Genomic DNA, 14,823 nt, shown 5'->3' on the forward strand with positions numbered 1-14,823 from the left:
CCAATGCTTTTTATTCTCAGACACAAAATTTCTGTTTTCTGATAACATTACCAGGCCCCCTTCTGCTGCCGAAGGAGCCAAGCCAGGCTTCACTCCTCTGCTCACAGGCCTGGAAGGGAGTCTTTGGGGCAGGCCTTATCTGGGGGCACACCCCCATCCTACTCCACTGTCGGCTGCTGAACAGGCTCGGTGCCCAAAGCTAACACAGCTTCTTCCATATATTGTGCCTGGTAAAACAGCAGCCTCAACCCAAGCCCAGCAGAGATTCAAGCTTTCTAAATTTACTGATTTTATATTAGCCCAAACCCATTTCTAAAATATAATAGGAAAAAATTTGAAATCATACAGGATTAAATGTCTATGTCCACTTTTTCTTTTTTATATATGTGTGCAGGGTGCTTGCCTCTGTGTGTGTGTGTGTGTGTGTGTGTGTGTGTATGTGTGTGTTTGCATGTATGGGGGCACACCTGTGTCCCACATGATCCAGTATCTCTGACCTGCTACACAGATAAATTCTGTCTTGGCCAGGGATGCCCCAGTTCTCCCTCTAGGCATAGAGCACAGCTGGGCCATACTGCTCTGCCTGACCTGGACCAACTGCACACACCCTGGCCCCAGTGCAGCCCCCCCACCACACTTCTGCTGATGTAGAAGTGGACGTGTTCTCAGAGGAGATGAATCAGACCAAAGAAGCACTAGGGAAGCTTTGTGTAAACAGGAGACAGCATGCTTGCAAACCTTAGCCTTACCTGGAGCACCTGTCCTGCCTAGGAACGACATACTCCTCCACCCAGGGCCTTGCAAGGCTGGAGAAAGAGCACCCTGGAAAGTGCTCAGGTTCTAACTAAAGTCATAGGTTTACAGCCCTCCGCCTCGATTTGGTCAAATACTGACCAAAATGTTTAAACAGTCACACATTTTAAAGTGGCTTATAGCGGGGGCTGGAGAGATGGCTCAGCGGTTAAGAACACCGACTGTTCTTGCAGAAGACCCTGGTTCGAATCCCAGCACCCACACGGCAGCTAACAACTGTCCATAACTCCAGTTCCAGGGGATCCGACAGCCTCTTCTGTCCTCCATGGGCATCGCATGACCAACACGGGTGCATTTACCTACATGCAGGCACAACACTCATACACATAAAAAGATAAAAATAATAAAAGAAAAAATAAAGTAGCTTAGAGCACTGGCAGAGCACTGGTGTGTGTGGCCCACTCTGCCTTGTTGTTCTCAAACTCACGTATTCTGAGGAAAGGTTTTGCAAGAGAGAATCATTCTTGTCCCCTTCCAGAATGTCCAGCCTGGTCTGACCTGGCCTCCGTGTGCAGGAAGCTTAGAGGGAAGACCCTCCAGTCAGTACTGAGGCACAGGAAACAGACATGGCTGTGACGGGCCAGGCTACTGTGATCTGGTTTGTGTCAATGGAGCCATCTGAGAAGCTACCTTGTCTGCTCCATTTGGTGAGCAGGGTGGATCTAACCCTCCTAACTTGACTAAGGTCAGATAATGACCTGTGGTGTTAAATTGCAGGCCACTTAGGGATCTTGACTTGGTGTCAACACTTGCTCTTCCCTTTCTAGTCACCAACATCAGGATCTAGACCCAGAGCATGCCTGCTGTCCGCAGAGGCAGGCAGCCATGTAGCCTCTATTTAACACCCCCGTGCCTTTATCTTGTAGGATTTTTGCCTCAGAGGCATCATAAGAGTTTAGAATTTGGAAAGGACCGCCTTTAACTTTTCCTTACTAGGGACAAAAAGACATAAGACACAAGTAAAATCTGATGGCTTTCATGGACAGTATGGGAAGGGCTCAGGTGAGACAGGACTGTGTTGCTTCCCACATCTGGAGCTTAGAGATGAGGCCTCAACCACGGTGAAAAGGTATATAGGAACCACCTGGACTTGTTGCAGGTGGGTGTGGGACCAGAGAGCAGAGTTACCATCTGACAGGGCTGGGAAGAACACAGCTGTGAGTAGACTTAGATCATGAAGGTAGACTGAGTGTCCAGGTCTTCATGTGTAGGATACAGGAGGATGCAGGAGGGCACAATGGGCATCTAAGGTGCCCTGGTGCAGGTGGTCTGTCCTCAGGGAGACCTGCATGTAGCTAAATGGTGGGTTTAAGTACTGGGCCTAGAGCTACGGAGGACCAGACGCACAGGCCCACTGTTGACCTTATGAGGCCCTTCAAATACTGCCTGGCATAAGGTGCCCCAGTGTGAGGCATGGACATGCTGTGTCATGAAGAAATAGTTAATATTATGGGCCTGGAAAGATGGCTCAGCAGTCAAGAACACTTGCTACTCTTGTAAAAAGATATGGGTTTGGTTTCTAGCACTGACATGGTAGCTAACAACCATCTGTAACTCCAGTTTCAGGGGATCTTATGCCCTCTTCTGGCCTCCATGGACATTGCACTCACGTGATACATTTACATACATACAGGGAAAACGCATACATTTACTAATACTTGACAAGATATAAAATTCTCCTTAATTATAGTCAGCTGTGCTTAACATACCCCTTTCCACTTTTTCATTAGACTGCAGGACCAGGGGACAGTTCAATGCCTTCTCCTACCATTTCCGGGGCAGGAGGTCTCTCGAATTCAGCTACGAGGAAGATAAGCCCACCAAGAGAGTGAGGCGACGGAAGGCAGCAAGGTTAGTTGCCGTGAGGAGGTCTGCCCATGGTGGGTGTCTGGCACAGGTCAAGGAATTTTGTGCTCAGTGGTGGCCCAGGTTGGCTCCAGCCACGATATCCCAGAATGTAGAATGAACAAGGCCCATATCCTGCCTGGCAGTGCTGATTGGTGGTAGACTGTGCTTGGAGCTTTGTAGAATAGATGTGTTCAAGAGCATTGGCTTGTACCTGTGGGCTGATGCTTGGCTGCTTCTCCTCCCCTCTTAGTGTAAAACATGTCAGCAATTCCACGTCAGCTGCTCATGAGCACCTGGAAGGACCAGCGACAAATGACTTCAAGGAGTTTGTTGTGGAAATGCAAAAGATCATCAGACATCTCAGAAAACAGGTAAGGTTGGCCTGATCCACCACCTTTGTGACCCCTGTGGACCTTGGGCCAGCATACCTTCTGCTTCCTGGGTTCCCAAGAGGCCTTGCATTTCTATGGAGGCGCTGACTGTGCTCTTTCCCGCTGGGGCCTGGCCATTCGTGTAGCTTGCTTTTCTTCAGATTGTCTCTAGGTGGGCTGCAGAGGCAAGAGCCCTTGTTCTCAGGTTTTCCTGTGGAGTGGGGACCTTGAACAGTGAATGTCTCTGGATTTGGGGTCCTCGCCAGGGAATGTTGGTGAGGGGACACAGATGGAGCAGACACAAAGTCCCACAAAACTCAGGCATAGTCAGTGAAGAGGTATGGGAGAAGGTGAAGTGTGAATTCTCTTGGTAATCCACTTTTTCAGGAATCAATTTGAAATGACTGTTCCCAGTGCTGCCAGTCAGTGGCAGTGATATGAAGAGACCCACACACACACACGATGGTTGTGTGGCAGGGCAGCAGGGCTCCACGCTGTACCCCTGGCAAGGGATCTGAAGATAAATTCTTTTCCTTCCTGCCCGAGGAGCTGCCTTCTTCCTCTTCAGACCCTCTCTGGGTTTGATTAGGGAAGGCTTCATTCTGAAAAAGTAGAGGCCAAGACCTCAGACTAGCTCATTCTGGTGAAAGATACACGTGTATGGACACCTACGTTGTGATGTAGAGAAGTGTTCACCTGGGCGGTGTAAAGAGGATACCAGGAGACGGCTTGGCATTGGTGGCTGGTTCTTGGGATTCTTGGACCTGGCTCTGTCCCTTTCCCAAGGCTACTCAGGTGATCAGCTTGGGGGAGACTCTGATCATATGTCTGTGTAGCCCCAAGTTCCCCTCTGGCAGCAGAGACCATTCCTGCTGCATCTGTGCCTGAACCTTTCTTGTTCTGCAGGCATTAGGCTCTGTCCCTGTGTACTCAAGCACCAGGTGTGGTTTGTCCTGAGTGGGTGGTATGGGGACTCCTGGCTCAGGAGAAACTCAGACCAACTCAGGCAGACCTCAGGGTGGTGATGAGTCTGGGTATCCTCAGAATCCAGGGTAGACCCAGAGCAGACCACTGAACAGGTGACTCCGGGCCCATGGTACCAGCAGACTTGACAGTGCAGAATGGCCACTGTGAGGCACGCAGACAGCTCAGGTAGAACAGCTCAGGCAGTCTTGGTTCTTTCCTGCCATCCCTGCATGACTGTCCATGCTGGTGCCTATGGCTCATCCACGGTGATGGCTACCCAGTTCACAGCCTGCTTTGTCCTTGCCTTTCTGGGCTCTGAGTTAACACAGAGGCAGCCACAGATGGGCAAGGCCTGCAAAGGTCAGGCAGGTTGCTTTCTTCCTTGAGAGGACACTGGTCCATTCTTCTTCCTCTTCATAGTCTCATGTAGAAATGTTCTATTTAGTAACTAAATCACTGTATTGTTTACTTTTCTGTTGCTGTAATAAAATACCATGATGAAAAGCAAATTCTAGAAGCATTTATTTGGTTTATGGTTCCAGAGGGAGCGTCCCTTATGGAGAGAAGACGGGCACGGCAGAAGGTGGCAAGCATGGTGACAGGAGCGGGAAGTTAGCTTGCATCCTCAACCACAACACAAAACAGAGCCAACTAGAAGTGAGGCAAGGCTATGAACTCTCAAAGCCTTCCCTCAGTGACATACTACCTCCAGCAAGACCACACCTCCCAAAGGCTCCATGATCTCCCCAAACAGCACCACCAGCTGGGGTCTTCAGATACCTGAGCCTATGGGGACAGTTCTCATTCAAACTGCCACAAGCACCAATTATGCTAACAAGTGATTCCTACAGAAAAGGTGGTTTTATTTAGAAACCTTAAAACATTTCTCAATGTGAATAGCTCTTTGGCCAACTAAATCCTAGGCGATCCCCAGGGGTTACAGTCATCCTAACATGAAGAGACAGGTTATTGTGGCTATTATCACCTGTTGTCAGGCTGGCAGCCTCCCCACAGCTAAGCATGTTGTTGTTGAGGTTGGTCTATGAACTCGGAGGCTCTGTCTGTTCCAGACCTCTTTGACATATACCTTGAGGGACAGCAAACTCTAAACATGGATGAATTCAGTGAGGCACATGTTAGCTTCCTTCTCAGTGAGTTTGGGGCAGAGCTGCTATTCTGTGTGAACACCTAAGGGACTTAACTAGTCTTACCCTAGCTGCACCACCAGTAGGACACAGGATAAGTAAAAAGAAGGCATCCCCATGCTGCTCACACCCCTCTTCCCTGGCTCTCAGGTGACTCATACATCCATACCTGGCCACCAGGGAGACAGAAAGGGCAGCTTGTATTTTGACTGGAAAGCCTTGTTCCATCCCCAGGATGGAGGATCCTGGGGGTGACCAGTCTTGAACATTAACACCTTTGAACTAGCTGATCATCTCTTTTAACACTTTGAAGCTCTGTGTGCACTTTCAGGAGTTGATCTTTGTTTCCATGGTCCTTCTGGCTTTTTGTTTGTTTAAAAATCGTTTATAGGGGCTGGAGAGGTGGCTCAGTATTTCAGAGCACTGGCTGCTCTTGCAGAGGACCAGGTTTGGTTCCTAGCACCCACATGGTGGCTAATAAACATCAGTAACTTAATTTCCAGGAGATTCAACACTCTCTTCTGACCTCCATGGGCATTGCACAACACCGGTGCACTCACATGCATGCAATCAGTACACTCATACATAAAATAAAAATAATAGATATGTTTTTTAAAAAACTTAAAGAGTGGGGCTGGAGATGGCTCAGTGGTTAAGAACACTGACTGTTCTTGAAAAAGACCCGGATTCAAAGCCCAGCACCCACATGGCAGCTAACAACTGTCCATAACTCCAGTTCCAGGGGATCCGGCAGCCTCTTCTGTCCTCTGTGGGCATTGCCAGACATGGGTGCTCTTACCTACATGCAGGCATAATGCTCGTACACATAAAATAAAAATAATAAATAAAATAGTTTTTCAAAAAACTTAAAGAATAACATTTGGGGGTTGGAGAGATGGCTCAGCAGTTAAGAGCACTGGCTACTTTTGCAGAGGCCCTGGGTTTGGGTCTCAGCACCCACATCTATAACTCCAGTTCTTGGAGATCCAACACCCTCTTCTAGCCTCCGTGGGCATTGCACAACATGGGTGCACTTACATTCATGCAGGAAAAAGATTCATACACATGAAAAATAAAAACAAATCAGAAAAAATTTAAGACATTTATTTATAATTAGTGTGTATGTGTTATGTGGGGGTTGGGGAGTGGGGGTGGTTCATGCATCCCTTGGAGCCCATGTTGAGGTCAGGGGACAGCTTTCTGGAGTTGGTTCTCTCCTTTCTCCATAAGTTCTGGGCATTGAACTCAGGTCATCAGGCTTGTGGGACAGCAGTTTCCCCCCCACCACCCCAGCAGCAAGCTGATTCTGTTTATTGAGATAAAATCTCCTGTCAAGGAGAATGACCTTGAACTTGTGATCCTCCTGCCTCCACCACTCAAGGACTGGAATTCTAGCCTTCAGCATCACGCTTGTTTTACGTAGTGGTGGGGATAGAACCCAGGGCTTTATGAGTGCTAGGCAAGCATTCTCCTAACCAAGCCAGACCCTAGCTCACAGTTCTTTCTTTTTGTCACTACACTTCATACTTTGTGCCTTCTGGAATTGGATCCCAAAGTCTCTGCTCACCTGGTCATGTACTTTCAACACCCTCCACCTGAGTGAGCAGTAAATTTGTGTCCTTGAGAATGTTGGCAGAAATTTGTCTTAGCCATGGAATATCTTAAAATGACCTTTCAAAGGTGGGACTGTCTTAACAAGAGCTATCCTGTTGGAGCTGGAGAGATGGCTCAGCAGTTGAGAGCATTAGCTGCTCTTACAGAGGACCTGGGTTCAGTTCCAAGCACCCACATGGTAACTAACAACCATTTATAACTCCAGTTCAAGGGAATCTGATGGCCTCTTCTGACCTCCTCAAGCAGGTGCACTCACTTACTTGCAAGCAAAACACTAATACACATAAAATAAATCAAAAATTTTTTAATAAATAAGTCTTTTTTAAAAAGGTATCCTATTGCTCTGAGGACTGTGTTCAGTAAAAAAAACTGCCCTGTTGCTTGGAAGAATGTATTGAGTAAAAGCTATGCTCTGACCCTGAAGTAACCAGAACTACTCTGTGCCTTGCTGCAGATAAACAGCCTGGAGTCTCGGCTCAGCACCACGGAGTGTGTGGACGACAACGGCGACTCTCACAGCAATAACACAAAGTGGAAAAAAGACACATGCACAGTTTGTGAGTGCAAAGTGAGTATGACATGGAGGAGAGGGAAGAACTGCCCCCACCCCAATCCTCTCTGGACTCGTTCTCCTTCCTGGGAGGATTAAGTAGGAGATTGGGGGCAGGGTAGCCCAGTCCTTTGATCCTGTGCATTACAGTGTGGGATGGGAGGGCAGTGGGAAAGAACAGGAGGGTGGGCAGTGTTTGCAGTTGAGAAATTAGTTGAGCATTACCCATAGCCACAATCCTAGGAGAAGTGAGACAGGTGCAGAAACTACTACAAGTCACTGATTGTGGGGGGTGGGGGTGAGGGCCTCAGGGTGCTCTTCCCTGAGGGAAGGTGGTCATGTGCACCATGCTCAGCCAGAGATCCCAGGAATGACAAGACTGTATCTCCTTCTCAGAATGGCCAGGTCACCTGCTTCGTGGAAGCTTGTCAGCCTGCAGCCTGCCCGGAGCCTGTGAAAGTTGAAGGAGCATGCTGTCCCATCTGCCTAAGGAGAGCTACAGAGGAGAAGCCTTAGGCTTTCCTAAGCTGGGCTCCTCGAAGGTGGTCCACAGAATCCTCATGAGCTTAGCGACATGGGGAGCTGCAGACCACAGGACAGGAACCCCAAACATTTCAAGACTTCCTCTGTGCCGTCAAAGACGCAGCCCTGACTGCTTTGGAACCCATGTTTGTAGAAGGAAATTGAACAGGCAAGAGCAGGTGTAGGCTCTGGTTTTCATTTCATGTTAGACTTCTCAGGTTTTTATTTAATTCTTTTAAAATGGAAAATTGGTGCTACTATTAAATCGCACAGTTAAGCCACGTGGGCTCCAAAATCACTTCTGCCTGATGATGCCACTTGTGTTTAAATGAGGCAGGAAGTCTTTGAAACCCCCTCTGAGGGTGGGAGCTTTGTTCACTGGTGTGGCCCACAGGTGGTGGCATGGCAGGAGCCATCAGGAGAATTCTTGGTTATATCACAGGCTTTATTTAAATAGAATCTTTTGACAAATGAACAGAATCCCCACAGGGATGCTAGGGCTCCCCCCCACCCTCTCCTTCATGTCTGCTGCCTTTACTGTCACCCTCAGGGCTCATTAGCATCTGACCACAATACCAAGCAGTCCTGTGTCCTGGGACCACATCAGTTCCTTCTACATATGACTGTCACATTATTAAGTCACATTTAGAAACAGTCTTGTTTCCACTTAGAATGTGCATACATACTGCTTTGCTGTAAACTGAATGTGAATTCCTTTGGTCCCACACCATGTCCGGTGACCCGAACAGCCCCTTACATTATTAGGATGGTCTGTGGCCACTGCCTGCCTTGGCTCCTGACTACAGCTTAGGAGGGTAACCTAGTCTCCAGATCCTCCTGACAGGCGACAGGCAGGCAGACCCTGAACATCAGGAACTCACATTGTGTGAATGCTTTAAAGAAAAGAATCCCTATACCTCATTTTTTAATTGCATGTTTTATAAAAACTTTCCCATTTTCAGGTGTTAGATACAATAGAAAAATTATTTCCATTATGCAAAAGTTATTTTGGCTTTCTTTTTTTAGAATTCAGTGAAAAACAACTATTATACCTCATAGTATCTTTTTTTAATTGACCAAAACTTTCCATTCTATTCTCACAACAAAGTTCTCACTGTTCTGAGGACTCTTCACTGAATAAGCAAGTCTCATCCCACACACACACTGATGTGTCAGGCCTTGTGAGCAGCATTATGAGCAGAGCAGTGGGACTTGGGATCACCTGCCCAGAGGCTGAGGAGGAGGACCCTAAGGACACAGGGAAGGTTGAGCCATTTGGACAAGGGCAAAATGGCTGTCATTACAGGAGACCATTGTCAGGGATAAGGTGAGGCTCTGCTCCTCTCTGTCTGGCCAGGTGCTGTGCAGTAAGGCCAATCTTGTATGATCTGTGTATGATCCCTGTGGTGGTGGGAGCTCCTTCCCAGAGACAAGCACGGAGCCATGTACAAGGCTGCCTAGTGTGCTGTTGGCAAAGGCAGCATCTCATGAGTATTCACAGTGGATTCACTGCATTGCATATCAAAAACCGGTCACCTTATCTTACCCTTGTGTTGCTGATGATAACCAGAAGCTGGGTGTTCTGGTAGGCATTGCTTTTGATATAGGATGGATTTAGCGATGAGATCTCAGAACAGACTTCTGTGAAGTGAGAAATGTAAGTGTGTGCATGGAATCTGATGGCTTGGTCATCGCTCAGGTGTAGAGATGGCAGCAGAGCCTGTCTTGGGTGCTCTGGCATCTCACTTGGGCCCCGTGGGGGGTGTCTGGTGCCCAGGCACACAGGTATGCATGGCGCTTAGGCAGGCATCAAGGGTTTTTGTTCTCTGAACTAGTGGGGGAAGCTGGCTGTCATTTACATTAATTTCTGTAATTCAAACCAAAATGTCTGTAGAATCTCCTTTGATGTTACAGTCTCACTGCCCGGACAGTGGGCAGTGCCCAGACGACCTTCCTGAGGCAGCAACTGCACGGGGGCTGCCATGATATGAAGCATTGTACATATTTATTTACTTTCCTTACTGTTGCCAACATCCAAATGCCATTTTTATGTTTTTTGTATTCAGTACATTACCAAAGAGGTGTTTGCACTTTGTAACGACGCCTTTCAGTTCTAATAAAAGGGCCACGTTGTCAAGTGGAGAATCTGTCTCTTTTTTACCTTAATACAAATGATAACTTGTTCATCAGGTGACGAGCTATATTTTAAGTCACTGTGAGAAAGAAAAAGAAGGGATTACTTAAGGTAGACTTCTTTCTGAGGTAGAGAGGGAGGCTTAGCCAGACAGGCCCCGGGATAAGGCTACTGAATTTCGCTGGTATGGACCAACGTGTTCATTGTCAGAAGATGCACAGTTCTGGCCCTGAGGGGACAGAGTGAGCCCTCTGCTCTCCCCAGAGCAAGAACACAGATCAGGGTGGTTGCATGGAACCAAAGTCAAATGTTTCTGTGTGCCTGTGCTCATGGTGTGCCTTTCAGTCTGACCAAGGTGACCTGGGTGGTAGGTTTCGGAGAGCGTGCTGCTCTGAAGGAAGTAGGGGAATTGACAGTGTCTTTACAGCATCTGAACAAGATCATGCTGTTTATATAATGAGAAGGAAGATACAATATTAGGGAAACTTGTATTAAGTTTTTAAAATATGTGTATGTATGTGCTCACATGTGTGCACATATGCACGGAGGCCAGAAGTCAACATAAGGTGTCTTCCTCAATTACACTACCTTATTTTTTGAGACAGGCTATCTCACCGAACTTAGTGCTCACTAAATGGCTGACTGACTAACAAGTCTCAGGGATCCCTGTTCGTGTCTCCCTGGTGCTGGGATTACAGGTACATACCACTGTGTCTGGCCTTCTGTGGGTGCCAGGGATCCGAACTCAGGTCCTCAGTCTTATGCTTGCGAGGTCATAAGCCTAAAGCCAGTGAGCCATCTCCCAACCCCTTGCAGTAAATTGTTGGTTTTGTTTTTTGAGCCAGGTTCTCCCTGTAGCCCCAGCTAGGGTAGAATTTACTATGTAGCTCAGGCTGGCCTCAGTCTCACAGAGATCCACCTGCCTCTGATTCCCGAGTGCTAGGATTAAAGGTGGCCACCACCACACTCAGTGGAGTACGCTTTTAAAGTTGTCAGATCATTTCAGAATTTGAATGGGAAACAAGTGCTGTGCTGGTTAGTTTTTGTCAGCTTGACACAGACTAGAGATACTGAAAAGAAGGGCCCTCAATTGAGGGATTACCTCCCTTGGGTTGACCTGTGGGCATGTCTGTGAGGCATTTTCATAATTGTTAGTTGATGTAGGAGACCCCAGCCCACTGTTGGCAGTACTATCCCTAGGCAGGTGGGCCTGGGCTGTATAAGAAAAGTATCTGAGCCAGGTATGGCGACTCACACCTTTAATACCAGTACTCGGGAGGCAGAGACAGGTAGATTTCTGTGAGATTGAGGCCTGGTCTACGTAGTGAGTGTAGGCCAGCTGGGGCTACAGGGAGACCCTGTCTCAGAACAAAAGAACTCAGCAAGCCAGGGAGAAGCAAGCCAGTAAGCAACACTCCTCCATGGTCTCTGCTTCAGTTCCTGTCTCCAGGTTCCTGTCTTGAGTTTCTGCCTTGGCCTCCCTCAGTGATGGACTGTGACCCATAGGATGAAATAAATCTGTTTCTCCCAAAGTTGGTTTTGGTCAGTGTTCCATCACAACAACAGAAATAAAATTTAGAACAAGTGCTTCCGTGATTGTGCCTCACTGCAGTACAGGACTGTGGGATTCTCTACTGCGCTTGGTAGTAAAATGGTACATTCTGTGATGGGCTCTGCTCACACAAGGTCGTAAGCTACAAGCCAGCTTTTGCAGCCATTGTAGACGCTAGCTGCCTTTTCTTTCTTAGAGTGACAAATGTAACTTTCCTCGAGCTCCTTCCCACTTGGGTTTTTCAAGATTGTAATGAACTAGTGAGTAAGAAGAACATGGCTCTCAGGTGGGCACTTTAGCCAGTGTCAGCAGAGTCACGGAGTGGAGTGAGACCAGGTCTCAGGCCATGCTGGGACAGCTGTTTTCAGATTTTCTTTAACACTCGCTGACCTGGAGGCCCTGAACAATACTGCATGTTCACTTCAGTGGCTCAGCAGGTAAAGTTGCCTGCCACCAAGCCTGAAGACCTGTGCATTCACACTTGTACATGCATGTACGTTCACACACACAAAATTATGTGTAATTTAAATATATATTTATATATAATTTGAATATATATAAAATTCTAAATTTTTTTTTTTAAGTCTCCAAACCCAGATCTGGAGACTGATGGTTGTGTGACTGAATTCAGATGCCCACTTGTGGTTGCTTTTATGTCTGTGATAGTCATTAAAAGTCATTGTATCTGTTATTGTACTGTCTGATTTCCTTTACTCACGTAAGTGGGACCCCAGAGGAAGAAACTGAAGTTAAAATCCCAAATCCTTTACCACCGTCTTCCCCATTGTGTCTTAAAAGTCTCCCCCCAGTTGAAATCCCTTTTTCCTGTTGTGACTGTACCCTGTGGTTTCCTAGGACTTCAGAAAGCTGCATCCCTGGTACTGCTGTGGTGCTGGTGACTCCATGTTGCTGAGGAGCAATGGGCGTTTTGAGGGTCTAAATACCACCTGTAAATTGGTATGGCTTTTCTATTGCAGAGGTCAGGGGAAGGAAAGGGACTGAAAGCTTGTTCGTATTGTATTTTCTTGCCCTATCTGACACTGAACATAAGTTCCGTGGCAAGTTTAATTTTCAGTGTGCTTTACCTAAACTAAGTTTCTCCCTGCTGATTACTAACTTAAGAGCTCTAAAGTAAATAACCCTGACATCATTGTTCCATGCCTTCTAAATCATCTGCATCCTTCCCAACATGCAAACTGATTTTCTTGTTTTGTCCTCTGTAAGCCAAACTAAGCAGGATACACACATTGAGCCTGAAGCGGCCTGGTCTGCAGCTGCTTTGGAGGTGGTTCCTGGAAAACATCCGTGTTTATGTTCCTTAAAGATGAGCACATCAGGCATCATCTCAGAGGAGGCCACTGGTCATCGTTTCTCATAACTGTGACTCAGAGCAACACCAGGGGAGGAGGGAACAGGATGTGGTACTGGAGGCCCCCAAGGGTACTGTGCAGCCAGGCAACAAGGTTTCCACAGAGATTCCAGTACAGCTGTCAGAAGGCTCTGTCTCCACTACTGCCTTGTGGTGCTGAGCTCTCCTGTAAGTCAGGGGTGCCAGACCAGAGACTCAGGCCTGCCTCCCAGGCCCCAAAACCAGTCCTCTGTTCATTCCACCAAACTTAGAAAATGAACATCCACATTTCATTAAGACATTCTTTATGTGCCCTGTTCAAACTGTGGGACTCAATGGACTTAGTGAGCTTGTGAACATACCTCAGGCATGAAGGACAAATCTGGGACCTTGAAAATCAGAATGCTTGAGGTGTGATTTCTCACTCCTGTGGAGTTGGAGTCCCCACAGACATGTGTTTGCTCTGTGACCTTGGCCTAGTTGCCCAGCCTTTCTGGATCCTACTTTGCTTCCATTCATAAAGCAGAGGCGACCACACACCTGCCTTGGGAATATGTTGGGACGATATTGTGAGGTATACATCTCCTGGTGTCAGGTATTTAAGCTTCTACATCTTTACAGCCTCCCACCTGCCAAGGTCTGGCTTACAGCCTCTTCCCCACATGCCCTTAGAAAACCCATTGTGTCTTCACATAGATGGGGAAAGAAATGCTGACGCTCCCTGTTTCCATCACAGGCTCAGTCAATGTCAATGAAGTCAGATGAGAAACTCATCTTACCTAGACCAGCTTTGTAATTGAGACCAGGCCCTGATAGCCCAATTTCCCCAGAAGCCAGTACTTCCCAAAGGACTATGCTCTGGACCCAGGCCATTCCCACCTGCCCAGCCCACTAGACCCATAGCCCCCCACCCCAGACACAGCTTTCCTACTTCTCTGCCTGTGCTGTCTGCCTTCCCAGTCTTCATCCTCGTTCCCCTTCATCGCTCCCATTGTTCCTCCCCTCGGTCCATGGGAACCAGTCTCTGAGAACTTGTCTGCTCTGATCTTTGGCTTATTCATTACTCACCATGAGTCACAGTTACCATCCCCACACAGCCCTTATCTGCAGACAGACCACAGACTTCTCAAAGCTAGGCACACACTGTCTAATTTTCTCCCTGGACTCAGCTTGTTTAAGAATCTCCACCTACGACAGTTGTTACAGGAAAGACCAGGCAGGGCACAAGGAGTGTACAGGAAGCAGGTATTTTTATTTAGGTTGCAGCCTGGCCTCAAAATCTGGATCCCAAAGAAAAATAGCACATATCTTTTATAGCTTGGACCTTGGGTCGCAGTGAGAAGGAAACTTGCATATTGATTGGCTATCAGTATAGCTTCAAAATTAGGCAAATTATTATAAATTTAGAAGTTTAAATGTTTAAAAATCCTCTGAAATTCATTGCAGAAGTCTCCATCTGAGACAAACAGTACTGAGGAAGTTTCATCAGGATACAAGGCCAATGGTTCTAGCTACCTGTGCTAGGGTTCTAACCACAAACTTGTCAGCTGAAATTTAGACAGAGGGAGAAAACATGAATTATTAAAATTCATATTTTACTGTTTCATTGGACTCCTCATCACAATGGCTGTTGCGTTTGAAGCTGAATTCCTTCGCCTTTGGACTGATCATAGCAGAGAATTTAATTTCTTTTTCAAGTAATGTGTCTGAAGACTTGAGGTTTGGTTGGATTCCATCTCTGTTAACTGCCATCAGAGTTCAGACAGACTTACTAAATCCACTGGAGCCTCTACTTGTCTATAATTATCCAACTTCTAAGATTTCTTTGTAATTAACTAAATCAATGCCAGTGGGAAATAAAGGACTATGGATGTGTTTGCTGCCAGGGAACAGCACTGTGGTGCTTCGTACCTTGTCCAGGGCTCAGCTTAGAAACGGACAGAACTCAGTCTGTGTACTT

General features: G+C 47.1%; 1 protein-coding gene across 2 annotated transcripts in view; it reads left to right on the forward strand.

Annotated features, from left to right (window-relative positions):
• Pxdn (peroxidasin) overlaps positions 1-9,971 on the forward strand; it is a 90,001-nt gene extending 80,030 nt beyond the window's left edge. For both annotated transcript variants that reach the window (XM_008850181.3, XM_017802498.2), the window contains 4 exons: positions 2,544-2,664; positions 2,912-3,032; positions 7,212-7,325; positions 7,704-9,971. In XM_008850181.3, coding sequence (XP_008848403.1) covers positions 2,544-2,664; positions 2,912-3,032; positions 7,212-7,325; positions 7,704-7,823 — 476 coding nt within the window. In that variant the 3' untranslated portion in view covers positions 7,824-9,971. The remainder of the gene's footprint in view (positions 1-2,543; positions 2,665-2,911; positions 3,033-7,211; positions 7,326-7,703) is intronic.
• The last annotated feature ends 4,852 nt before the right edge of the window (positions 9,972-14,823 follow it).

The sequence above is a fragment of the Nannospalax galili genome, unplaced genomic scaffold, assembly GCF_000622305.1.
Source record: "Nannospalax galili isolate Female #2095 unplaced genomic scaffold, S.galili_v1.0 scaffold100, whole genome shotgun sequence".
Classification (NCBI taxonomy): domain Eukaryota; kingdom Metazoa; phylum Chordata; class Mammalia; order Rodentia; family Spalacidae; genus Nannospalax; species Nannospalax galili.